Source organism: Gambusia affinis, linkage group LG18, assembly GCF_019740435.1.
Source record: "Gambusia affinis linkage group LG18, SWU_Gaff_1.0, whole genome shotgun sequence".
Taxonomy (NCBI): domain Eukaryota; kingdom Metazoa; phylum Chordata; class Actinopteri; order Cyprinodontiformes; family Poeciliidae; genus Gambusia; species Gambusia affinis.
The window spans coordinates 149,059-176,450 of NC_057885.1; the positions used below are offsets into that span (position 1 = coordinate 149,059).

The window sequence follows — 27,392 nt, forward strand, 5'->3', positions numbered from 1 at the left end:
AAGAACTAGTCTTTCAAAGACCAGAATTTGAAAGTGTGAATAGCACCGACTGAACAGCTTCCTTCACTTCCTCTGTTAAAACTACAGACAGAGAACATTTCTAAAACAACGCAGAAAATCCACATCATCTTTCAAAACCTCTCCTTCTGTTCGCTGATTGGCCCGGTAGAAATTCTACCAGAGATAATCCAAGTCAATGGGAGAAATCCCAGACAGAGAACTGAAGAGAGATTAGAACTGAGCAGAACTGCTTAGGAAGGCAATGGACAGGCTAAGATAAAATAGTCTGAAACTGTTACAAATTATTTCTGATTTACCATTTAACATGAGAACTAATGCAGATGTGAGGAGTTTTGAATCCAAAAATATTGTCTTGTGTTCTAGGATTGTGTGAATGAGGATGTTTCTGTCAGACTCACAGTTCACTGTCAGTGTAAACGCAGAGCTCCAGTCTGTTGTCTGATAGCCTTTACTAGCCTTACACCAATATCTCCCTCTGTCAGACTCAGAGACTCTGTCGATCTTGTTTTCATTGGATGTTGGAGATTTTCTGTATTCATTGGATGTTGGAAAGTATCTGTTGTTTGTACTCCATTCATACGTCCACTGAGTTCCTTCATCATCCTGCATCTCACATCTCAGAGTGACCGTCTCTCCTCTGAATACAACAGGCCAGCTGGGATGTCGGTTCACAGTCGGCCCAGAAACTAAAATGAATAAAATTCAATCAGAAGACAGAAACTTATACTAAGGAAAAAATGGAAAATGCTTAATTTTTATGGATTATGATTAACACCCTCATTAATTGGTGATATGCAAATAAAACATTTTGTTTTGTTTCTGACAAAGCAAGAAAAAAAACATGTAATGTTTTAAGGTGAACCAAGAACAGAGCACAATGAACAGTAATAAAACTGGACCAATAAACAGATCAAAGATTTTAAAACAGCCTTTTTTTGTTTATTTGTTTTATGTCAGAATAGAACTGAACTCACCAATTTTCTGAATGTTGCTTTTTTCTGTAAGAAAAACTGGATTTCCTCTTCCTCCTCTGCAGCTGTAAACTCCTCCCTCTGAGACGTAGATAACTCTGTACAATTCATCATTTGAACTGAACTGATCTTCAGAATATTGTTGATCATTTCTGAACCAGTCAAACTTCCAGTCATCAGATTCGTCCACAGAGCAGGTCAGTGTTATGCTGCCCCCTGCTGGTATGATTGTTCTGTCTGCTGTCAGTTTGGCTTTGGGTTTATATGCTGCGGTTTTTAAATTTAAAAATCAAAAGAAAATCATATTAGTTCTTTGCTTGGTTATTTCTCTGTTTAAGGCGGTGTCTCTGTGATAACTTATTATCACAGAGTTTTTGTAATAATTTATTATTAACATGTTCAATGCTTATTAGGAAAGATTACATTACTGCCAGACAAGGGAAAATACCTGCGTTGCCAAAAGGAAACTCAAAAAATTGTAAACATATGCAATACAGTCTTAAAACAAGAAAATATGTCAGAGGAAACAACAATGCATTTTGATTCACAATCAAACTAACGGGTCGGTTTATAAATCACGTGATTCGGTCCGATTGCGAGGCTTCAAACGTCACAGCCTGTTTCTGCACCACAAGCCTTGATACAAAAATCCTTATTAATTATTTGATACACGATAAATCATATAAGATCACTTACTTCAGGAAAAACAAAGCTATTTTTAACTAACTTAACCATCTTAAAATGTTGAGTATTGCTTAGTACAACATTAAATTTGTGATTAAAGAATTAAAGTTGTGACTTAACAGTAAATTGCAGTTACTTTGTAATATTTACTTCAAATCAAATCAAAATCAAACTTTATTTCTATAGCACATTTCAGCAGCAAGGCATTTCAAAGTGCTTTACATCAAATCAAACACAAAACACAATGCAACATAGAATCAACAATCAAAACACAACATAGTCAGATTCCATCAATAAATTTGCAATTGATTACGTTTCAAATACAACTCTAAACAAGTGGGTTTTTAGTTGAGATTTAAAGGAAGTCAGTGTTTCAGCTGTTTTACAGTTTTATGGAAGTTTGTTCCCGATTTGTGGTGCATAGATGCTAAATGCTGCTTCTCCTCGTTTGGTTCTGGTTCTGGGGGTGCAGAGCAGAACCAGAACCAGAAGACCTGAGAGGTTCTGGAAGGTTGATACAACAACAGCAAATCTTTAGTGTATTGTGGTGCTAAACCATTCAGTGATTTATAAACTAACAACAGTATTTTAAAGTCTATTCTTTGAGCTACAGGGAGCCAGTGGAGAGACTTTAAAACTGGTGTTATGTGCTCTATCTTCCTGGTTTTAGTCAGAACGTGAGCAGCAGCATTCTGGATCAACTGCAGCTGTTTGATTGATTTGTTGGACAGATCTGTGAAGACGCCGTTACAATAATCAATACGACTGAAGATAAACACATGGATGAGTTTCTCTAGATCTGGCTGTGACATTAGTCCTTTAATCCTGGAAATGTTCTTGAGGTGATAGAAGGCCGTCTTTGTAACTGTCTTTACGTGGCTCTGAAGGTTCAGGTCAGAGTCCATCACTACTCCCAGGTTTCTGATCGCTGGTTTTTAGTTGTAATAACTGAAGCTGTGCACTGACTCTAGATCTATGACTCTAGATCTATAACTCTAGATCGTTCCTCTTTAGGTCCAAAAATAATAACTTCAGTTTTGTTTCTGTTCAACTGGAGAAAGTTTTGGCACATCCACACATTTATCTGTTCTAAGCATCTGTTCAGTGATTGGATGGGGTCAAAGGTCACCTGGTGACATCGTAATGTAGAGCTGTGTGTCATCTGCATAGTTATGGTAGCTGATATTATTTCCTGTTATAACCTGAGCCAGTGGGAGCATATAGATATTGAATAAGAAGGGTCCTAGGATTGAACCTTGGGGTACCCCACATGTGACCTTTGACCTCTTTGATGAGAAGTTTCCAATTGAAACAAAGAAATCCCTGTTCTTTATGCAAGATTCAAACTAGTTAAGCACTGGACCGGAGAGTCCGACCCAACTCTCCAGTCGATTCAGTAATATGTCCTGGTCAACACTGAGGTCCAACAGAACCAGCACTGTGGTTCTCCCACAGTCTGTAATTATATGGATGTCATTGAACACTTTTACAAGGGCAGTTTCTGTGCTGTGGTAACCATGGAAACCAGATTGGAAGGAGTCAAAGCAGTTGGTTATCGTTAGGAAGCTATTTAACTGTTTACACACAACTTTTTCAATAACTTTACTGATGAATGGGAGGTTGGAGGTCGGCCTGTAATTCTGCAGTAGTGATTTGTCTAGACTGTTCTTTTTTATCAGTGGTTTGATTACTGCCGTTTTCAAAGCCTGGGGGAAAACGCCTGATGAGAGCGATGAGTTTACTATTTGGATCAGATCAGTAGCAACAACAGGCAGGACTTTCTTAAAGAAATGTGTGGGTAGGACATCCAGACAGCAAGAACTGGAGCTTAATTGACTTATAATTTCCTCTAGGGTTTTATAATTTAGTAGTTGAAATTGGGTCATTTTTCCTGTATTTGTTTTGTTTGGGTTCAGCGTTGGTTCTGACTTTATAGTGGATGTGCAGATTAATCCTCTGATTATTTGAATTTTCTCTGAAAAGAAACTGGAAAACTGGTTGCAGGCAGCAATAGACTGAAATTCAGGTGGTAACGTGATAGGAGGATTTGTGAGCCTGTCAACTGTTGCAAATAAAGCACGAGAATTGTTAATGTTTTGTTTATGACATCTGCAAAGAAGGCCTGTCTTGCATGTTTGAGTGTTAAATGATAGTAACGTAGTAGTAATGTACTTCAGTGACATGTAGCTGTTTTTATTTATCTAACAGAAAGTCCCATGCTTTTCTTTTACTTCTAGTCAGAAATAACAGAAAATCATGGTTTTATATTAAATCTAAACAGTATAAAGTTTTAAATCAGACTCACGTCTCACTGTCAGTGTGACGTCATCGCTCCATTCTGTTAGCTGATAATCTCTTCTAGCCATACAGCGATACTTTCCACTGTGAGATCCATTGACTTTATTGATACTGTATTCACCGGATCTTATTTGAGAGTTTTTATTGGTTGGTTTCCATTCATACGTCCACTGAGATCCTCCATCATCCTGGATCTCACATCTCAGAGTGACTCTCTCTCCTCTGTAGATCTGGGCCCAATTGGGTTGTTGGATCACAGTTGGTGTAATGGGAACTGTTCACATAAGTAACAGAGAGCAGATATTTACATTCACCAAATAAAATATATCCATTACATTATTTACCAACACCTGAAATCAAATCAGAACAAACTTCTCTTGTTTTTAAGTTAGAATTAACAAAATTATTTCTATTTGCTAAATGCCAGAAAACATTTTATAAAATATTTTTGAAGGATTTTTTGTAGAACAAACGTTCCAATCATGTCAAACAATAAAACAGTGAGTTTCAGGTGTGACTTCAATTAACTCAAATGTGTCAGTAAACCTGTCAGAAGTTTGTGGAAAGAAACTAAAATGTTTTGACCCAAGTCAGAAAGTTTAAAAGACAATTATCCATAATACTGAAAAAAGGTAAATATATTTCTTAATTAAAAGATAGCTACAAAAAAACATCTCAAATGTGTTCACTATTTTGTTTTCTCTTTTTTTCTCATTTAGCAAATATAAATAATTTTGGTTGTTCTATTTAACCTAAAATAAGAAAAAGTTGATTTAACTTCATACACTGAGAAAACAATTTTAATAACTTTTGATCCAGTGAATATCTGTCTTCAACTGTAGGTGTCTCATATCTCTCATTATTACAAAATAAAATGATCACTGGTAGAGAAAGATAAAGTAAACATAACAGTATTAGAAATTTAACATGAACTTCCTATAAATTACTGTCATACAGTCAGAATGTTGTTCTGTACATTATATAATCACATCTGTACAGTTTTTCCATCAAACAGACACGTTGCTGCAGTAAATCCTCCTACATCAATATTAATATAGAAATTCATTTTCTGGTTTAAATATCTGACAACATGAACAGAAACAAATTTTCTGCTTTCAGGCGTCATTAGATGGAGTTACAGATGATGATCATCAAACTGGAGTCGTAATATTTTTAACACCACTGATGAACAAAGAAACATTAAAGATGTTTCATTTCATGATAAAGACAAGTTTACCTGTTTTCTGAATAGTGACCTTATTGCTGGTTCCAGTATAGAAAACTGGATTTCCTCTTCCTCCTCTGCAGCTGTAAACTCCTCCCTCTGTGATGATGAAGACTCCATCTGATCTACTGATTCTGATGGGCTGAGCTGTAGAAAACTCTGATTCCTGTCTGAACAAGTAAAACTTCCAGCCAACACCGATGTCTATAAAGCAGGTCAGTGTTACACTGCCCCCTGCTGGTATGATGTCATCACTTGCTGTCAGTGAGGCTTTGGGTTCATTTGCTGGTTGAAACAAACAGAAAACAAGACAATCTTTAGAAAGTGGCTTGTTTGAGGAAACAATCAGTTCAGATCAATCAAACTTTAACTTCTGAGTCATTTATGCTGTTTGATGTTTAAAGCTTCCTGGCCAAGTTCCATCCATCCATTTTCTAATCACCTCTTGTCCCTAATGGGGTCGGGAGGGTTGCTGGTTCCTCCCCAACTAACGTTCCAGGCGAGAGGCGGGGTTCACCCTGGACAGGTCACCAGTCTGTCGCAGGGCAACACAGAGACATACAGGACAAACAACCATTCACACACACACTCACACCTAGGGAGAATTTAGAGAGACCAATTAACCTGACACTCATGTTTTTGGACTGTGAGAGGAAGCCGGAGAACCCGGAGAGAATCCACCATGCACAGGGAGAACATGCAAACTCCATGTAGAAAGACTCCAGGCCGGGAATTGAACCCAGGACCTTCTTGCTGCAAGGCAACAGCTCTACCAACTGCGCCACTGTGCAGCCCCTGGCTAAGTTATTGTTGAAAATTAGAATTTGTTCCCAATCAATTTAGCTGATAAAAAAAAAGTTTAAGAACTAGTCTTTCAAAGACCAGAATTTGAAAGTGTGACTAGCACCGACTGAACGGCTTCCTTTACTTCCTCTGCTAAAACTACAGACAGAGAACATTTCTAAAACAACGCAGAAAATCAACATCATCCTTCAAAACCTCTCCTTCTGTTCGCTGATTGGCCCGGTAGAAATTCTACCAGAGATAATCCAAGTCAATGGGAGAAATCCCAGACAGAGAACTGAAGAGAGATTAGAACTGAGCAGAACTGCTTAGGAAGGCAATGGACAGGTTAAGATAAAATAGTCTGAAACTGTTACAAATTATTTCTGATTTACCATTTAACATGAGAACTAATGCAAATGTGAGGAGTTTTGAATCCAAAAATGTTCTCTGGTGTTCTAGGATTGTGTGAATGAGGATGTTTCTGTCAGACTTACAGTTCACTGTCAGTGTAAACGCAGAGCTCCAGTCTGTTGTCTGATAGCCTTTACTAGCCTTACACCAATATCTCCCTCTGTCAGACTCAGAGACTCTGTTGATCTTGTATTCATTGTATGTTGGAGATTTTCTGTATTCATTGGATGTTGGAAAGTATCTGTTGTTTGGACTCCATTCATACGTCCACTGAGTTCCTTCATCATCCTGCATCTCACATCTCAGAGTGACCGTCTCTCCTCTGAATACAACAGGCCAGCTGGGATGTTGCTTCACAGTCGGCCAAGAAACTAAAATGAATAAAATTCAATCAGAAGACAGAAACTTATACTAAGGAAAAAATGGAAAATGCTTAATTCTTATAGATTATGATTAGCACCCTCATTAATTGGTGATATGCAAATAAAACATTTTGTTTTGTTTCTGACAAAGCAAGAAAAAAAAACATGTAATGTTTTAAGGTGAACCAAGAACAGAGCAAAATGAACAGTAATAAAACTGGACCAATAAACAGATCAAAGATTTTAAAACAGCCTTTTTTTGTTTATTTGTTTTATGTCAGAATAGAACTGAACTCACCAATTTTCTGAATGTTGCTTTTTTCTGTAAGAAAAACTGGATTTCCTCTTCCTCCTCTGCAGCTGTAAACTCCTCCCTCTGAGACGTAGATAACTCTGTACAGTTTATCATTTGATCTGAACTGATCTTCAGAATATTGTTGATCATTTCTGAACCAGTCAAACTTCCAGTCATCATATTCGTCCACAGAGCAGGTCAGTGTTATGCTGCCCCCTGCTGGTATGATTGTTCTGTCTGCTGTCAGTTTGGCTCTGGGTTTATCTGCTGCAATTTTTAAATTTAAAAATTAAAAGAAAATCATATTAGTTCTTTGCTTGGTTATTTGTCTGTTTAAGGCGGTGTCTCTGTGATAACTTATTATCACAGAGTTTTTGTAATAATTTATTATTAACATGTACAATGCTTATTAGGAAAGATTACATTATTGTCAGACAAGGAGGAAATACGTCTGTTGCAAAAAGGAAACTCAAAAAATTGTAAACATGTGCAATACAGTCTTAAAACAAGAAAATATGACAGGGGAAACAACAATGCATTTTGATTCACAATCAAACTAACGGGTCGGTTTATGAATCACGTGATTCGGTCCGATTGCGACGCTTCAAACGTCACAGCCTGTTTCTGCACCACAAGCCTCGATACAAAAATCCTTATTAATTATTTGATACACGATAAATCATATAAGATGACTTACTTCAGGAAAATCAAAGCTATTTTTAACTAACTTAACCATCTTAAAATGTTGAGTATTGCTTAGTACAACATTAAATTTATGACTAAAGAATTAAAGTTGTGGCTTAACAGTAAATTGTAGATTTACTTTGTAATATTTACTTCAGTGACATGTAGCTGTTTTTATTTATCTTCCACGCTTTTCTTTTTCTTGCAGTCAGAAATAACAGAAAATCATGGTTTTATATTAAATCTAAACAATATAAAGTTTCTAAATCAGACTCGCTTCTCACTGTCAGTGTGACGTCATCGCTCCATTCTGTTAGCTGATAATCTCTTCTAGCCATACAGCGATACTTTCCACTGTGAGATCCATCAACTTCACTGATACTGTATTCACCGGATCTTATTTGAAGGTTTCCATTGTTTCTTTTCCATTCATATGTCCACTGAGTTCCTCCATCATCCTGGATCTCACATCTCAGAGTGACTTTCTCTCCTCTATATACAACAGGTCCACTGGATTGTAGGATCACAGTCGGCTTGGAAACTATTCAACAAAAACAAAACAGTTTTCATCTAATAAACTGACAAATATTTCCTTTGGATTAGCACTGCTGTTCCTATGTATGATACAGTATATACATCAATGTGCAATGTGCTTTGTTACTTAAGCAAACGTTTTCTGGCTGAATATTTAATACATCAAAAGTCCAATTTTATAGAAACCATTTCAGTTTCTGAGCTCATAAACTTCATGGAATTTTTTTTATTTTAACAAACATGTTAATTGTGTTCTCTAAATCTAAGACAGCAATTGTAATTTTAAAAATAAAGTTAGGAAACAATAAAACAGGAATGTTGTCATGACTGACTGTTAGAGCTAAATCACAATCATTTATAATTATCAGGTGAAATAGTTTTGGATTTTGAAGTGTCATAGGAAAAAACTTCTGACATTGACAATCTGTCTGGGCATCAGAGAAAGTCCTGAGTGATCTCAGAAACTATGATAAAGATAATAATAATTTTATAACACTAAATATCTGTCACATCATAATATTATGTGTTCGGTCAAAAGTCAAAGTAGACCAATCCAATTTTTTTCTCTGGGGTCACTAGAGAGAGTTGGTTTATTTCAGGATGTTCTGCTTTCCTCTCAAAAACCTTCATTTGTGAACCAAACAGTTGCATCAATTCTGACCAACAGTTTGATCATCATGATGAAGATTGCATCATCAACCCAGAGTATTTTTGCAGAACAAACAAAATAATTTAGACTAAGGAGCTGTTGGGGCTTTTTTCTCTAAATGGACATTCTACTGAAATATCGACAGGAGGATTTCTTTCATTTTCAACTTGAGCAAATTACAAGAAATTTGTGTTTCTTTAAAAAGAAAAAAAAAACTGTGTAGTATATGCTGCTCTTCAGGCCTGGATTTGTCAGTCATTTTCATATGAGCAGCTTATTATTTTATTATTATTTATTTTATTAATCCACTTATTTGGACCAAACAGTATAGCATATGAGGATACCTTAATGTTTAAGCTAACAATCACAATGGCAAATTGTGGAACAGATGGATGTGACAAATTTGTGCAATGAATGATCAAATTCATTAAGCATCAATTGAGTGTCAATAGTGAGTAAAACTGACTTTTGTTTAATTTTGTGCCGTATTGGCTGCAGTATTTTGACAAGAATGTGAGGTTTGGATCGTTGAGCTCAGTTTCCATTCCTACGGGTTGTTTTGATACGGTTGCCATGTTGACTTTTCAGTAATGAACGGACAGATCTCCTACAAACTAGTTAGTTTAGAAATGTAAAGTTTGCTTTGTTCTTTTAGTCAGAGCATGAAACCTAAGTGGTTACAAAAAAAAAAAAAGCGCTCTGATTCAGGTGCTGGTGAGTTTCTGTGGTGGTTGTGGTCGGTACATCGGGTTTTAGCTGACAGCCAGAAGGGGAAGGCCGAACTATAAAAAAAATATCTAGTTACCAGTTTATAGTTTAGTTTCTCTTGCTTATGAATTTGTACTTATACTTTAAAGGGCTGAAACGCCACACAAAACATCATATTAGATGTATTAAAATGAAAAATAAGATAAAATAATTAACATCAATAAATTACATAAACTGAATGAGAAAAAATTAAATATATTTCTTACCTTCAGCGTTTCCATAAAAGGCCACACAGAGCACTGAAACAAAGATAAACTTCTTTAGAAGATACATTTCTATCAAACTGACACAGTTAGTGATATTACAACTAAACATTTGTATTTTCACATGAAAAAAGCTTTTTTATTAACTCAAATTACCTAACTGGGTGATTAAAAATAAGTTGTTTGAAGTGCCAGAGGAACATGTTCAACCAGTTTCACACTTTTATACAAAATGCCAACAGAGACTCAGTAATTTACTTACCGAAGAAGCTCAGCCTCAGTAGCAGCTCCTTCCCCATCCTCACACACAGACCAAATGCGAAGTCTACCTGACTACCAGGATGTAGACTGTCGGTTTCCTCCCAGCAGTGATCAGAAGCCGTTGCGTTTCCTGTCCGCTGCATGTTCACGTTTCATGTACAAAGATCTGCGCTTGGCCTTTTAAAAAACATTCAACCTAAAGTGCAAAGGCGGAAATAGCAAAGTTGAAATAGGTGATGTGCATTTCTGCACATGCATGAATTTGTGGTGCAAAAATTATTAAAGAGAGCTTGTTCTTTTAAAAATGTGTTTATAAATAGAATATGCTTGTGCTGCATAGTTTTAGCATCAGTCATCCACTCTTAAGGTGAAGCTATTTTACAAAGAATGCTTTGAACACCAGGTTTGTGAAGATAACAGAAGATATTGTAAAACATTTGCAGGTGTAACTACAACTAAAAATGATGCTACAAAGCAGTTAGACAAGTTGATACAACTACACTAACCAGAGTAACACCACAAAAGCATTGCTTGTTCTTCATTTAGAGCTGAGCACATTTACTGACCACATAGACGAGGTGTTGCTGTTAGCTCTGATAGGAAGCTCTGCAAAAGTCACACACTGTTTATTTCTTCTGTACATGTCGGACATTTTTTCTCCACGCATCATAATGCAAAGTTGTGTGGCCCTCACAACTGGCCTAAAAATGTGACTCGTGTGAATCTAAACCGTGTTAATGATAGCATCCTGCTGTTAGCCTGATGCTAGAAAAACATCAGCAGAGACGGCGTTGCTAATGGCCACCATGTTGTGGTATGGCTGTGTGGTTAAAGGCTTCTGAAGCAAATAACTGATGATTCAGAATGGATTTTATTGCCAAAGAAGAATAAATAAATAGATCAGTCTTATCGATGTTCATTTTAATCAGTTAGGAAACATGCTAGTACCAGGACTTTAATATGTTTCTGTTTATTATTTAACCAAATGTGTCCAAATCTTGATACTGAAAGATAATTTGCTTAGTTTTCAGACAATAACTTTTTTTCAGATGACTAGATTTGGAATGTCAGACATACCACATGATAAATGTGTGATAAATGTGTCTTCGGTGGAAACTGTTGGTGGAATAAAGTCAAAGATCTGCAATCAAAACTGTGTTGCCTGGTTCATACGAGAGCTGTCCAGTTCTAAAATTGCTGCTTGTAGTTCATATGACAACCCGATGCTAAAAATGACCAAATTAGTCCAAATTGGAACATTTTGTGGACTGATGAAGCAAGGGTGGGACATTTTTAAAGGGGCAGTATTATGTGTTTTGCCATTTTATAGCACAATAAAATAACACCACTTATAAAAATGCTGTATATATAAAATATGATTTAAAATGCCTTGAAATTAGGCGTCTGTCTCTTTAAAAACTCTTGTTCTTTGTGAAACTCCACCTTCTGGAAGTCATTACATCAACTCTCCTCTATTAACCCTTTAACAACATTTTTACCAGCATTTTACTGAAAAGCAGCTCATATAATGAGCTCAGCTGGTGTGCAGCTCCACCAGGTGTTTGCTAATTGCTGCTGGCTAGTCTGAAGGAGCTGATGGTGGAGTAGTAAGTGAGGGCTGCTCTGCGAGACCAAAGCTTGGAAACTGCATCTCTGAGGAGTTGTTTTGCACGACTGAGTGGTTGCCATGGAGATTAAAGGATTTCTCATGAGAATAAAGGCAACACTCCACTTATGATTTTGATGATGGAATAACATTATAACATGATGTAAAGTTTAAAAAGTTGATTTTACATGATACTGCCCCTTTAATTCTTTGATCTACAACCTTCAGGATCCACTTTAAAGTCAAGCAGTGGGTTTCATGTAAAATCAACCTTTTGATCTTTATGTCAAGTTATGTTTTTCCCACATTGAAAACAATTTCAGAGTTTCATGTGAAAGTGATTGTGGAGGAAGAAAAAGATTATGGTGATGGCAGGGAGGCCTTCCAACTTCAAGGACTTGTAGCTCATCACCAAAGATAAATACTCAAATCACCTGCAGAAAGACCCAAAAAGTCAATCAGCGATTATAAAAAGGCTCTTTTAATAGCTGTTGGTATCATTTTACAAGAAAATTTTTGGGTGTAGAAAAATATCTAAATCTACCAAACGTGGAAATAATATAAAGCCTGACTGAATAAGAAAAGTTACATTTTTCTTTTTTTTTAAAAAATAATACATTCAGCATATAATTACAATAAATATCAATTAAACATAATCAGTAAACATGTTTACATGCCTTTATTTAGCATGATGACTCCTTACATGTATGCCAGGTGTAATAAAATGGAAAATATCAAAGTGTCATGGCTTTCTTAAGTTGTTGTTTGTGTATGTTTTTGCATTTCACATGTAAAAAACATGCATCCAGTGGGTTTGTAATTAAATGGAAGAGATGCAACAACAATACATGGAGAAATATACACGTTACAAAATAAGTCCTGATAAAACAAGAAGTATGGAGCTAAAAATGGTCAAAAAATAAAAATACACACAAATATTTTTACATGTAAGTAATATGTTCTTTTTTCTGCATGCAAATAAAATAAACAATGCTAATAATATAATATCTTTGCACAAAACATAGAAATGAATTTTCTTGCTCAGAGAACAATAAACATGAGAATTGCTGCATTTTTAAAGGACTTACTGTTATTTTAAAATAAAACCTGAGCCAAGTGATTTCAGTCCACACAAAACTTTAAATTGTATCTTTTCCAATTTCTGTACATGTTTGTGTTTGTATTGCAGAGCTACTTGCATCATTAAATGTCTGCTAGCTCGTCTTCCTTCACAGATTTTTGTTAGAAACTTTTGAGGATGTGGGATTTTTTTATGTTCCAATAATAATAAAAAAACTCAGTTCATTTCAATCTGAACCACCAGAAAGTTAACATTCATTTCTGTAAACTTTCTTGATCTGATTTCAGAATAAACTGCAGCAGGACTCCACTTTCCTGTAAAGAAAAAGTGTGAGGACGTAACACATGTTCTTGTTTTGTCATCATTTGTAAAAACAATTTTAACCATGAAAACTTTACAGCAAATCAAAGATTCACAATAATTCTTTTTTAAAGATTTTACTCTATATTATAAAGTAGCAGCAAATTTTACCCAAATATGAAAATCAAATAAAACAAATATATATTTATTCATTTAACAAATTACATGAAATCACTTTGAATATTTACAAATTCATCTCAATGCAGATTTTACATACCTTTTTGTTTTCTTTTCACTACAGTGACTCTTTTTGGATTCTAAAACAAAAACCAGATCTCAGTATTTCTAGAGCACAAAGATCATCTGTAGTAGATATTATTTGGTTTGAATATGCAGATGCTGTGATGAACTGAAATCAGCCAAGCAGTTCTACGTTTTGTTGAAAACAAATCACCAACATTTCTCATGCAATCAACAAACAAATGTTTCCACAGAGAAACCAAACTAATAATGCAGAAGAGAGTCCATTATCTAGAACTCTGATTTTATGATCTGATTCTGCTGATTTCTACTTGTAGCATGTCGATGCTCAAAGGGCGGATGATTGTCTGAACTGCATGTTGAGTTTTGATGGCGTGTAGTAGAGCTGGTATGAGGTCACACATCAGTGAAAACATTAACGGGAGCCGCAGCTGAAAGCACCTACCTGTGTTGTCTGTTGGTCATATTTGTGTAAATGTGATTGTCCTCTGGGTTAACAGGCCTCCCTGTCAATCATCAGAAATAACAAGAAAGAGTATTTAAGGTGAAGAAGGGATAAAATTAATGAAATAAAAATGTGCAGATGGATATAATCTGCATGACAAAAAGGCATTTTAAGCAAAAACAACAATGTTCCCAAAGCAGAGCCCTGAGGAACACCAAACTAGACAGGAATGGGATCTGTAAGAAGATGGAGCCATCGATTGCTTTTTTTAACTACTGCATTTCAGTCACCAGTATTTAAAGCTCAGGTCTAAAATCAGATCCAACATAAGGAGCAGAACATTGACCTTCATCAATTTAAATCAAATTATCATTTGAAACTCCAGAAAAAGCTGCAACATGATTGGCATTTACAAAACCCTGATTGAAAATAGTCCAGAACACGACATTGACCAAGAGTAGAGTTTATATCTGCTTATCCAAAATCTTTTTCTAAATTCTTGGCCAGAAAAAGAAGCCTTTCATTTACTTCTGAAAAGAGAAGGATCCAAATGAAGCTACTTTAAGAGTGAATGAAAATTCTGCAGAAACAAATTTATCCGACCCGAAGCTTTCAAAGCTTTAACTATTATGGTTAGTACAGTAGGACCAATACTGAAAAACATCCTTCAACAAGAGTGTTGGTTACATTTTACTGGTTGGTAAAATGTAACCAGCCTTTAACCAACTCTGTTACAGACGTAGAAGGAAACATCCACCCAGGTAAAGGTGGATGAATATTATTTTATTATTATTGTGTACATCTAAAGTCTAAATATATTAATTTCTTTGTGTTTAATGTGCGTTTCAAAGTAGTAAAGCTTGTTAGCTGAATACTTGGATTCATTTATTAATGAAACATTCGTGTGTTTAATTTCAAACCCTTTCAACACAGGCAGCTGTTGAAGCTGCTTCAAGAAATAAACCTTACTATTGCTAGAGGTTGGCTGGATTGTTTCATACTCAGAAGTATCACCTGCAAAATAATAAAAAGGTCAAGTTTAAAATTACAGCAGGCATTTAAATAGATTATTATTAAGTCTGTCACAAGTGTAAACAAATGAAAGCTTTACGGTACATTACAAGTTTATGATAAAGTTATACTATGAAAAATGAAGTTTTTTTTCTATAGTTTATGTTTAAAAGTTATAAAAATCCCCTCTGAGTAGCAGGAGAATTCACTTTGAAAATGAACAACAGAGTTACTAACCGTGTAGCAGAGAGCTGTAAACTTGACTCTCTCTCTGGTTGGGTTCTTGATTTGTGGAGGAGCTCTGACTGCTGCCCTCTGACCTAAATTATGGAAAACAATAAACTGAAATTAAATTCAATGAAGGATTGTTGAGAAAGTAAATGCCAGCGTACTGACCTGATGCACCATGAATCTGTGGACAAGGGAACAAAATACATTTGTTGCATTATGGTGAAAAGCTTTTTATCCTCAGTTTTGTTTAACACCTAAATAAATTAAAATCATTTAATTTTTATGTATCACTGTTTGTCCCACAACAACATGAGAAGAAAAAAGTCTCACTTTTGGACCGACTGCATCGCCACCATGACAGCAGGAGAATAACGAGAATAAAGAGAACGACTCCAACAACTGGTCCAACGATCATCACAGGAAATGAAGAGCTGACAGGACTGGATTCAGTTACTGGAAATAAGAAACATTGGAAATTGGAAAACATTTGTAGAAGATAAAAATGAAAAATACTATTGGCTCTTTAGAACAACCATCCAGGATGTGATTCATTTCTGACGCAGTAAGATTTTGTTCCCCCAAAACATTTTGGACCATAGAGTCAGGAACTGGAACAAGCTGTAAGAGAACTATGTTTGTTTTGCTGTATTTCTAATAATTTAGTTTGTAAAGAAAAGATTCCCAAGACTTTGTGTTTACCATTCTCTTTAGAAAATTGTTTAGAAAAGAAAATCCATCAAACATTTTAATCCTCCTCACCTCTAACAGACATCCAGCTGCTTGGTGACTCTCTTCCTGAATGTTGACATTTGTAGAAACCTTCATCTGACTTTGACACTGCAGAGATATTCAGCTCCTCTCTGCTGTCATTCTGGATGAGTTTATCATTGTGATAGAAAAACACATTGGAGAGAAGATTTTGATTTTTATCTCTGCAGCTCAGAGTAACAGGATCTCCTTCAGTCACAGGATGAACAGGGCTCACCAGGATTGTATTTAAAAAAAGACTGTCTGTAAAACAGATCAAATTACATTTCAGATATCAAAGATGGAGCTGTATTTCATTGAGGAAAGATTTGTTTTCTACTTTCTGCTCGAGAGTTAACAGAAACATAGTTAGAATGCAATCATAAAAATCCTGATTTTATTTATGTTATGATTTGTTTTCTTCTAAAATATAAAATGTGTTTTGGTTGGAGTGAAAAACTAGTATTAGTTGTTAAGCACAACTTAAACTTATAATGTTTTATAATAATTAGATTCCTATGAAAACAGACTGGACAGTGCAGGGAAACTGTGTAAGAAAAGGTTTCTAAATCATAACTTACCCTGTACAGTGACGTTCACTGCATTGCTGAACTCTCCTGATCCAGACTCACACCAGAACACTCCACTATTCAACAGAAATGGTTTAATGGTGCATGTAGATCCAGTCATTTTCCCCCAGGAGGAGCAGTCTAACAGGTGGCCTCTTTCTGTAATCCTCATCACTCTCCACTCATCAGAGTTTCCCTCACAGCTCAGAGACACAGAGTCAGAGCTGAAGTGTTGAACTCTGTCAGGATTCACTGAGAGAGAAGCTGCTGGACGAGGATCTGGAAACAAATATACAATAATGTTTAATCTAGAATAAAGCAGATTCTCCAAAATTTCTATGGCTTTATTTATTGTTTTTACGTGTTAAATATCAATATTATCATGGCAATAAATCAAACAAAATGTTTTCAACAAAAACTCGTCTCAAGTGAGAAAAAATTACAGTATTCATAAATGATCCACTATTTTTCAAATCCTTCAACCTTTACTTTTCACCTTTTCATTTTATGTTTTTTATTGCTGCTTTGGATTTCAATTTCAACAATATATAAAAACCCAGATAAAACTGACATTTCTTCTTTACTTTGATAATGAATCCAACAACCTTTAATTACAGTTAAGAATAAATGGCTAAGTAGAAATAATGTAAAAATATCATCACTTGTGCATTGAAAGGAAACACATTGAAACAAACTGACCTGCTGACCAGACAAAACTTGGATCTCTGTATTCTGGTTTTCCATTTCCTGCTTCACACACATAACCTGCTGTATTACTGAGTCCATGAACAATGTAGAAATTCTCTTCAGTCCCATCAGAGCTGCCAGGCAGCAGCTCATAGCTGTAGAATCTGCTTGATGGATTATAAACAGCTTTATACCAGAAGAACCTGGTTCCTGCAGGTGGATGTTCAACCTCACAGCTCAGAGTCACTGAGGCTCCAGGACTCAACCAAGATGGAAACACAGAGAGTTGATCTGTTGGAGAGTCACATTGATTTGGTCAACAGTTACTTTTCCAATAGTCAAGTGTTATAATATTTCTATATAACCCAAAGGCTCCAATTTAAAGAAAAAAATAGTCCGACACACGAGAATATTTTCAGAGTTGCAGCATGTTAAAAAATATTTTTAATGCATCCTAACTCCATTTTTTAAAAACATTTTTAAATGTTTCATTTCCTCGCCTTAGATTGAACTCAGAGAGAAAATGTTACTGTTTGTATCTTACATCCTATTTTTATTATCTATTCTTGCATAACTAGCAAGAGTTACATATCTTTAAAACTAAGACAGACTTGAGTTAAATCAAACAAACATACTCAACTTACTCATACCAAACACATTAAATGGCTTGTAATGTTTATTTTAAATACTTGAAAGATTTATGACCAACTTACACACAGTTAACACGACAACATCGCTCCAGTCTGTTGAGCCTTTTTCACTTCTTCCTCTGCAGCTGTATCCTCCACTATCAGACTCACCAGCTGAATGTACGAAAAAGTGTTCCTTGGATGTTTGAGCTTCATTTAACCTGGTTGGTCTCCATTCATATGTCCACCTTATTCCTTCTCCTCCTGGGATCTCACACCGGAGATAAATATTCTCACCTTTGTATATCAGAGGCCAGTTTGAACTCAGGGTCACAGTGGCTCGATTGGAAACTGTTCACATAAACATAATGTTTTAGTTTAAGAGAAACCAATTAAAAGGGTAACATTTTATTTGACGGGTTGTGAATCAGACTGTCATGACACCATCATAAACATGACATAACATGTCATGAACATGAGAAAGTCTTTATGAATATTTATGACTGTTGACATAAAGTGTCATTCGGTAAATTATGACACTTTTAATACAAAGTTGACATTATTCAAAATGTCTTTGTTATGACAACTTGACATTAACCAAGAAATCATAATCCGACATAAATTTGTTCTAAAAGTATTACTAATTAAACTTTTAAAAAATATGTATCTTTATGTTATTAAAGCTAAACTTTAATCAATAATACTTTTATCACAAATTTACTCATGTTCATGACAGATGTTGTGTTTATGACAGTAAAATATCAACACTATTTATTACCAGTACTTGATTTATTTCCTTATTCTAACCATAAAACAACTCACTTTAAAGCCAACTGGAAGCTTCACAACAAATTAAAACATCATCATAAAGGTCTGTGTTTTGCTCGTTACCTTCCACTTTTTTTCACTTGCACTTTTAAAAAACACAGAGTAAAATGATTTTCCATAACAATTATTCTCTTCATTTCCTTTAGATGAGTGTTTCCCCAATTCCAGTTCTCAGGCCTCCCTGCTCTGCATGTTCTAGATGTGCCTCTATACCAGAACAGCTGATTCAAATGATTGCATGACATCTTCTGCAGCCACCAGGTGCTGCTGGAGCCTGTTAATCACCCAAAGATTCAATCCAGGTGTGTGGCAGAAGGGAAACACCTAAAACATGCAGGGCAGGGGGGCGTGAGGACTGGAATTGGGAAACGCCGCTTTAGATAAATAGTGACTAAAGCACTGATTTCACCTGGTAAATCTTTTTTCAGCAGTGGACAGAATTTTTGTATTTCTCTGTGCACTTTTACAGTCACGTTGAAGTGAAAAGTCAAATTGTGATAAAATGGAAGTTAAAACAGAATGTTAAACACAGTGATGCTTTCCTGTCAGTTCATGTGGTTTTGTTACTATAGATAGAGGAGTTCATCTCTTAAATGTTTGCCGATATTCTCAGAGTTTCCTATGTTGTCACCAAGTCTGCAGAACAACAAGAATCTTATCTGTCAAACATTTGACGTCAATCTTCACAAATATAGACAGGGACACATACATAAAAAAAAGACTCATACATCTGCAGTACGAGAATAAAAAACAACCAAACCAGAACGACAGTTCACCACACATAAAATAAAACGATTTCAGATTAAAAAGCCAAAAGATAATTAAATATATTGCTGCTACCAATTCACTAGACCAGTGTATGAAGGTTTTGTGGTGACACTCGTCTCATAATGCCCTCTTAATCTTTTTGGGTAAAATTGTTATGAAGATAATTAAAGTTTTCCGACACCTTCTTGTTTTTGTTGTGAACAAATGACCTAGTAATGCAGCTTTACAGAACTAGAAGCTTTTCAATTTGCACCAACAGCTAAAGAGAAGCTACAATTACATTAATGTTACATTCAAGAAATGAGTCTCACCTTGAGCGAATCCACTGATGACTGAACCGAACACTATGAAAACGTCAGAACAAAGGACAAGTTAACATATCAAAGACAAACTGATATTTAAGGAATTTCACAAATCTTTTTTTTTTTATTAACTCTTATTTAGAAATATTTAGTTTATTAGTCATCAATTATCAGTGGGGGAGGGGTTACACCGCGGGCAAGTCGCCAGTCCATCAAGGGAAAATGGTAAAGGGCTTTGTACTTGCTTTATCAACTTCAGAGACCCCAAAGCGCTACACACACACGCGCGCACCCGCGCGCACCCACGCACACACACACACACCAGGAAAGGCGGGTGAAGTGTTTAGCCCAAGGACACAACAGAGGCGAGTGGAGCGGGAACCGAACCAACAACCCGGACATGTGGGCGGACTAGGACCCGGACGGAACCCACGCATGCACTGGGAGAACATGTGAACTCCATGCAGAAAGACCTGAGCCGGGTAGTAAGGCAGCAGTGCAGTCGTGTATTTTTAAAGTTCATAAATTTACTTACAGAATAGCACGTAAAGCCAAGCGTGTCCCATCCTCGTCTCAACCTGCTGAACAACTACAACCAGGAAGCCTTCTAGCTTGTGAAAAAAAGAGAAGTTTCAAGTACTCTTCTTCTTCAGAACAGCGTACGCATTTCCTTCCCATCACTCAGAGTTTTAAAATGCAGCAGCTTTGACCGCAGCAGTTACTCAATATATTTATACTTCCTGTCCGCCGCCCTCGTAGCTTGGTGACGTTACGTGTGAGGTCTGAAACATGGATGTAATCTATGACAGCTTTCATGGTGCTGTGGTCTATAGGTAGAGTCATGGTGATGTGGCAACACTAGTGGATGAAGCTGCTACTCGGCCCTTCAAAGCAGGGTAAGTCAACAACACCACCTTGGGAATTGCACCCAAGGAAATAGATAGGTTCGTACCCAATGAGAACAAGACTTCCTTTAATTACAAAATAGTTAATTTTATTGTTTCTCTTTTTAAAAACCAGTAAAATTCAAGGAGCACATTAGGAAGGGAAGTGCACAGTACTGGGGCCTACCAGCAGGGGAGGGCAGTCCAAATGTGGGAACTGGTCCTAAAACAAATTAATAAATCAAAATAAATCACCCCAAGCACTTGTGAATAGACATTCAATCGTGAAGAAATCCCAACACCGGTCACTCGCACAGCACACTGGTCACTCGCACAGCACAATGGTCCAGTCCCTCTGGACGCCCCCCACAGCCTTCAGCTCCCAGCAACAAAAGGGTGGGGTTAAACAAAGCAAATACAAAAAAAAAAAAAAAAAAAAAAAGAGAGAAGTAAACTACAATTTAGACATGGGTGCTAAAATGAGGTTACCCTCTGATACATCCAGTTATTAAAGTCAATGGTTTGATTAAGAGGGATAAAAACCACAGCAGTTAAACACAGCAAAGCCAGAGGCCACACAAAGCAGAAACAAAGCAACAGGGCTTCCAGCAATCTGCAGCAGCTTTAGACCTGAAATTAAGTTAGATTAATAGGTGATTTTTAGAAACATGGCACAAGGCAGAGGAAACCATGGTCACCTACCAGAGCTGGATGACTCCACCTCCACCAGAGAGCCCCTTCTGGCCCAACAGCAGGAGGATCCACTTGTCAATACATGCAATGTACAGATAATTGTCGTTTTGTGATGTTTAACTGTATGGGTGCAATGCAATAAAGATACATACCCGTTTTATGTTGCCAAGTTGCACTGGGAAGGGTAAATTACTGCCACATCCCAGTACAAACAGGAGGCTTCAGGCAGCTTCTGAATTTAAACAATTTGAATTAGCCAACCCAAATTGGGGTCTGTACAGAAAGAGAAACATTACTTACCATTTCAGAATTTTGAGTTTGACCACTGCAAGTTAACCAAGCAGACATTCAACTGAAGTGTGACCCAAGTGCAGGCATGAAGAGAGCAGGCCAGGGAGTCTGCCTTTATGCTCACACCCACTAAGGTAATTAGGTGCCAGGTGTCCTCAATCCTGGGGCTTCATCCTGCTACAGTGACAAACAGAGCAAAAGAAGGAGTGCACTACTTTGAATTTGATGGGTTTACAAGCGTGGCCTTTTGGGCACAACAGCCGACATCATTGAAGTCAATTCTTTTAAGTTGTGAACAATTTAGAGGGTCACACTGGAGAAAGAAAAAGGAAGAAGATTAAAGAGATACGACATCTTTGACAGAAATCAATTAGATTATATCTGATAAAACTGCTATCTTGTGGTGTTTCTTCCACCTATACTCTTGAAAGCTTTGAGTTAAGCGCGCGTGAGCCGAACGAGCAGCGTGACGTTTGACGTTTACGTTGGATCCCGTTCCTCCGTATTCTCTGAAAGTAAGTCTTTATCATGTGAATAGCAGAGCACGGGGACCTTCTCTGCAACATCACTTTCCAAACAGTCCAGTTTGAGTGAAAGGCAGCGCGCGCGATCCGCGCAGAGTTACAGAATTTCAGAGATGCGCGACCACGAGCCGCGACATCGCGCGAGATCAAGGCGGAAACGGCGTATCTGGCGGACACCCTCTCGCGCCATGTTCAGTGCGCCTACTATAAAGCTATATGAGCTTCATATGAGACAATTACGTCACATTAATCCGTTAAATGTGATGTGAATGTTTCTCCTCTGAACACTGTTAGAGTATGGCAAGCCGTTTTAACATAAATCTGATTTTGTCTGACAATACGTAATTACATTCTAGATATCTAAAAATGAATTTTGACTAGACAAAACTACATTTTGATTATCAGGAATAGTAATTTAAGATATCTGCATTTACATTCTGACTAGTAAGAATAATAATTCGAGATATCTTCAATTACATTTTGACGGGCGGCAAAACCGAATTTATGTTAAAACGGCTTGCCATAGTATGTGAAATAATGACGTTGCTCTGTAGTCACAGCTGTGTTGCATTGTGGGAGCTGTCCAGTGCTGAAACAAGCACCGCTAGGACCTCAAAATGGTGTTGGTGTTTTCTTTTTTACACACAAATAAAACACAAAATATGCATTAAAATGTGACATATTTATTAAATGTAACATGTTTGTAAAAAACAAATAAAGGCAGCTTAGCTGTTTTTAAAGCTTAATCTAAGTAGTAACATCATTTATTTTTTCATCTTTTAACTTCAGCCAATTATTCCCATCTTTTGTCTTCAGCATTGCAGAAATAGGAAACAACAAACATTACATCAAGAGCGCAAAGAAAAATAAAAAAAGTCCACAGTGCTTAGACTGCAATATAATACAATTTTATAAAGACAGACTTTAATACTGACACCCTTACAGTATCAATTTTACTTAATACAGCTAGATATGTTTTAATTGTGTAACAGAGAAAATAAATGATCATATATTTTACACTTTCACAGCATTTTGGATCAGAGACAAATATTAATTATATTTAAAAGTAGCAAAATAGATATTGAAGACATTGAAAGATAAAACTTGTACTTAAAGACAACGTTGCTCCAACATGAAGCATGTACATGAATTCTAAGGATGGATGGATGGATGGATGGATGGATGGATGGATGTATAGATAGATGTATAGATGTATAGATGTATAGATGTATAGATGTATAGATGTATAGATGTATAGATGTATAGATAGATAGATAGATAGATAGATAGATAGATAGATAGATAGATAGATAGATAGATAGATAGATAGATAGATGCTACAAGGCAGATTCATCGTTCAGAGTTGCTCCTGATTTGATTTCAGAATAAACTGGTTCATTTGTTGCTGCAGGTTTTTCTGTGAATGAAGACAATTAGCATTAATAATAACAAATTCAACAAGCAGGAATTTAATTCCTAGAGTCAAACTGATCCCAACACTGTTCATATACAAAGCTTACACCATTAGTTATAAAGTATTTTATATAGAGGAAAATTTGCAAAGTCATACATCCAAAATGACTAGATCTGGGAATTATGGTGAAAATGTCTCACTAATTTACAATCTGAAATGATTTGATTAAATATGTTGCATATGAGAAACTGAGTGCAAATCCTGTTACCTTTCCTGTTCTTCTTGGCTTTGCTCTTGTTGACCACAGCGTACGTTGGAGCGAGTTCTGAAACAGGAAACTCATTTAATCAAACACAGGAATGTTTTACAGCTATGTTTTACGCAACATTGTTTACCAAAAATAAAAGAAGAAAAAAAAAGACAGTAAATTTATTTCAGATTCTGAAAAGCTGAAACCAAATTCAAGAGAGACAATATGTTTATTTTTGTTGTTGTTTTTTTTTTTTTCGCTTTTTTCTCCGAAGAGTTTTTGCGGTGCTAGCAGCTCGTAGTTTTGTGACGGTAGGCAGACAGGAAAGCGGGTGAGGAGATGGGGGAAGACATGCGGCAAAGGTCGTCGGGACCAGGAGTCGAACCCGCAACGTCCTCGTCGAGGACTAAGCCCTCCTAGCGTGGGGCGTGCTGACTCCTTGTGCCACCACAGCACGCCCCACATTTATTTTGTTTTAATGACAGACTGCATTTGACAAAAGAAATATCCACCACTGTGTCATCGAGAGGAAGATAAAACTTCACAAAGGGAAAGGGAAATTTTTCCTGACACAATTTGCAGCTGCGTGGCTACATGGGGAGGATCAATATGTTGTAAAACAATCGTTACACTGCAAACTGAGTCAAAAAGCTACTGAGAAAATTAACATGCAACAAATGTTTTCATAAAACACACAATCTGTAAAAGTCTTCAGTCCCTCTGTTTTTGCTGATGTCTAGTGAGAGTTTGCAGCCAATGTTACAGATAGATATGTACATTTTTTATGATGATGATGAGATCATAATAAATAATTTCAAAACATTTAAAGAATCATTTCCTACATATTGAACTGGAAAAGAAAAAAGAAAATTAGAAGCTCGAATAAAGTTAAAGTGTTTAAGTATTTAATCCAGAACTCAACACACTGCTGTCACATGTAGAATACAACCAGAACAAACTAAATATCCATTAAGTTTTTTTTAGGGTTGTTGTTTGCATTTTTACAGTCACTCTGAAGTTATTCAGTAGCTATGCTTTATACTGAGGTTTTTATTTACCCTTCTCCTGACTGATGCCTTTATTTTTTATCATAACTCTGTGATTAGACAGAAGCCATTAAGATCTTTAAGAAATATTAGAAGTGCTTCACATTATTTTAGATTAATCAGAATCAAAATTAGTCAAACAGCATTTTTGTTGCTATTGTTCTATAGTTTGTATGTAATTACAGATTAATTTATGATTCTGGTCAATTATACCAGATGTGTTAGATAAAAATAAAAATAAAACAGTTGTGAAATTATTTTTGATTCTTTCTCTTTTTAGAATGAAAAAGCTGTAGAATGAAGTCAGACGATCTGAACCTGCAGGGTAATGACATGAAGACACATTTTAATACCAAGTCCGACTTCACCTGCAGCTCTTGGTTTCACTTCAGCGTAAACAACGCGTTCCTCAGGTTTACGGGGTTTTCCTGTTGAGATCGACAAAACAAAGACATGGAGTCAGAAATCCTTCAGTTATCATCTCGTGTTGCAGAAGGTTTGTGTTTTTTGCACTCACTCTTTTTTCTGAGCTTTTTGAACTTAATCATGGTGTACGTTATTTCTTTGGGTTCAGCTGCAGAAAAAAAACATTTCATAGTTTTAGTTCAGTTTTTTTTTTTTTTTAAAGTGCTCCAGTTGTGTGTGCATCTGCTTTAAATAGAAATACTTCACCAGCTGCGGCGGCTTCAGAAGGCTTGACTGATGCATAGAGAGCATCACCTATATTAAGAAAAAAAAACAATAATGGATTAATAGTTATATAATAACAACAAATACTTATATAAATGTGATTTCTTAGTTTTCTATTTTTAATAAATTTGCACAAATCTAATATTTTCCACATTATCAACGTTGGGCATTTGTGTGGAGGAAAGAGATTAATTTAATGCTACACAGATTAAGGCTGTGATATAAAATCCTGACATTGTGAAAAGATGTGAACATTTTTCAGATGTAATTGGTTGTACTTTATGGTATTTTCACTTATTTACTTTGAACAGTAGTCTAATATGCCATTAGCATTAACGTCACACAGTTAGAAAGAGAAATTATTCAAGACAAAAATATCCTGCGTCTTTATCTGAAATCATTTTTGATATATTTAAACTGAATTTCATATTTTACTGTAAGTTCAATGTGTCATTATAGAGCAGTTTTATATTAGTTTATTTTAATTGTACACATAAACATGAAAATATAAAGCATACTGAATAAATATGTAAGTTGATTTAAAAAAATAAGAAAAAGTAAATGCATTATGAGAAGAATCTGATAAAATTCTGACCTTCAGAAGGAGCGTTATTGTCACTGATCTCAATCTCTGCTCTGTGATTGGTGGTCGACCTCTGATTGTTTTTGTCTGATCTAAAATAAAAATACAGAAAAGTTACAGCAAACAACGACAGAGATTCATGTTAGTTACAGAAGAAGGGAAAGTTATGTACTGACCTGAAAGAGCATAAATCTGTGGGAAAAAAAAACATTTATTGTTACTTATTCTGTGGTTCAAATCACTTTTAACATGAAGCAGAGCAAATGTGTGCCGTTGATTAAAGAGTGTAAATGAACAAAGACGGAGTGGGATCGAACCTTTGGACCGTCTGTAGCGCCACAACAAGAGCAGGAAAATAATCAGAATGATTCCACTAATGGGTCCAATGATCAGCAGTAAATGAGACGAGGAGACGGGACTGGACAGAGTTACTGGAAATAACAAACAGTGAGAGGAAAACAAAAGTATTTATTACCAGATGTTACATCACGTCCAAATAGACAAATGGAGATTACATCAAATATTTTAATCCTCCTCACCTCTAACAGACATCCAGCTGCTTGGTGACTCTTTTCCTGAATGTTGACATTTGTAGAAACCTTCATCTGACTTTGACACTGCAGAGATCTTCAGCTCCTCTCTGCCGTCATTATTGATGAGTTTATCATTGTGATAGAAAAACACATTGGAGAGAAGATTTTGTTTTTTATCTCTGCAGCTCAGAGTAACAGGATCTCCTTCAGTCACAGGATGAACAGGGCTCACCAGGATAATACCATCATTATAATCAGCTGTAAAATATATAATATCACATTTCAGAAGTGATTTTTAGAAAAGGAGGTGACAGAGGAACATCAGTTAAATAATAATTAAGTATAAGGCAGTTTTTTCTTTTGCCAAGATTTAACACTCAATTTCTAGTCAGATTAAAGAATACCCAAATGTGAATTGTGTCACTTTCTGCACATATAAAGTAGAGAAAAGCTGTAACTATACAAGACTTTTGAAAATGAAAATAATATTTTCATTTTCAAGTTTTGACAGTCATTATTATGGATTCCTAAAAGTAAACAAATTAATGTCAATAATAATAAATTGGTTTCAGTCAACAATGTACTGGGATGAAGAGAGAGTAAAAAGTTAGATTTTTTTCATATACAAAGAGTGTAAGAACTGTGGAGTAAAAATTGTTTATTATGTCTCTTAACAATTTTATTTAATTCTTTTACTTATTTAACCACATTAGTTTTGTTCAACCTGTTAGAGTATGAAGACTAGAGAGTCTCTGCAGAACCAGTTAGATAAAGTTTCCTGTTGACGTCTCCCTGCAGCAACTGCAGCAGGCTGATAGTGACAATACCTCACCATACATACCACAACAAGGGCCAGTATTTAACAGA

At 35.9% G+C, this 27,392-nt stretch overlaps 2 protein-coding genes across 3 annotated transcripts in view; both read right to left on the reverse strand.

The window, feature by feature from the left end:
• Window positions 1-27,392, reverse strand: part of LOC122820622 — a 68,912-nt gene that overhangs the window by 17,923 nt on the left and 23,597 nt on the right. The window contains exons 5-9 of the mRNA XM_044098197.1: window positions 8,129-8,278; window positions 7,057-7,320; window positions 6,480-6,767; window positions 5,212-5,484; window positions 4,122-4,248 (exon numbers count right to left, since the gene is read on the reverse strand). Coding sequence (XP_043954132.1) covers window positions 4,122-4,248; window positions 5,212-5,484; window positions 6,480-6,767; window positions 7,057-7,320; window positions 8,129-8,278 — 1,102 coding nt within the window. The remainder of the gene's footprint in view (window positions 1-4,121; window positions 4,249-5,211; window positions 5,485-6,479; window positions 6,768-7,056; window positions 7,321-8,128; window positions 8,279-27,392) is intronic.
• Window positions 12,255-22,135, reverse strand: LOC122820030 (obscurin-like). Of its 2 annotated transcripts, XM_044097193.1 has the most exons (15): window positions 21,495-22,135; window positions 20,153-21,426; window positions 19,627-19,659; window positions 17,804-18,070; window positions 17,103-17,381; window positions 16,416-16,682; window positions 16,073-16,098; window positions 15,847-15,958; window positions 15,418-15,540; window positions 15,253-15,268; window positions 15,094-15,176; window positions 14,815-14,859; window positions 13,846-13,906; window positions 13,417-13,456; window positions 12,255-13,153 (listed from the first exon to the last, which is right to left on the reverse strand). In XM_044097193.1, the coding sequence occupies exons 2-14, from the start codon at window positions 20,181-20,183 to the stop codon at window positions 13,435-13,437; spliced, it is 1,365 nt and encodes a 454-aa protein (XP_043953128.1). In that variant the 5' UTR covers window positions 20,184-21,426; window positions 21,495-22,135; the 3' UTR covers window positions 12,255-13,153; window positions 13,417-13,434. The 2 variants fall into 2 exon arrangements, with proteins under 2 accessions (XP_043953128.1, XP_043953127.1); XM_044097192.1 differs by having other exon boundaries at window positions 15,847-16,098.

Coding starts and splice junctions, on each gene's coding strand:
- LOC122820030 (XM_044097192.1), bottom strand. CDS start 20,183: ATGGGACACGCTTGGCTTTACGTGCTATTCT. Junction 19,660..20,152: donor TTGGCTTTACGTGCTATTCT/GTAAGTAAATTT, acceptor ACGTTTTCATAG/TGTTCGGTTCAGTCATCAGT. Junction 16,683..17,102: donor AAGTTTTGTCTGGTCAGCAG/GTCAGTTTGTTT, acceptor ATTTGTTTCCAG/ATCCTCGTCCAGCAGCTTCT.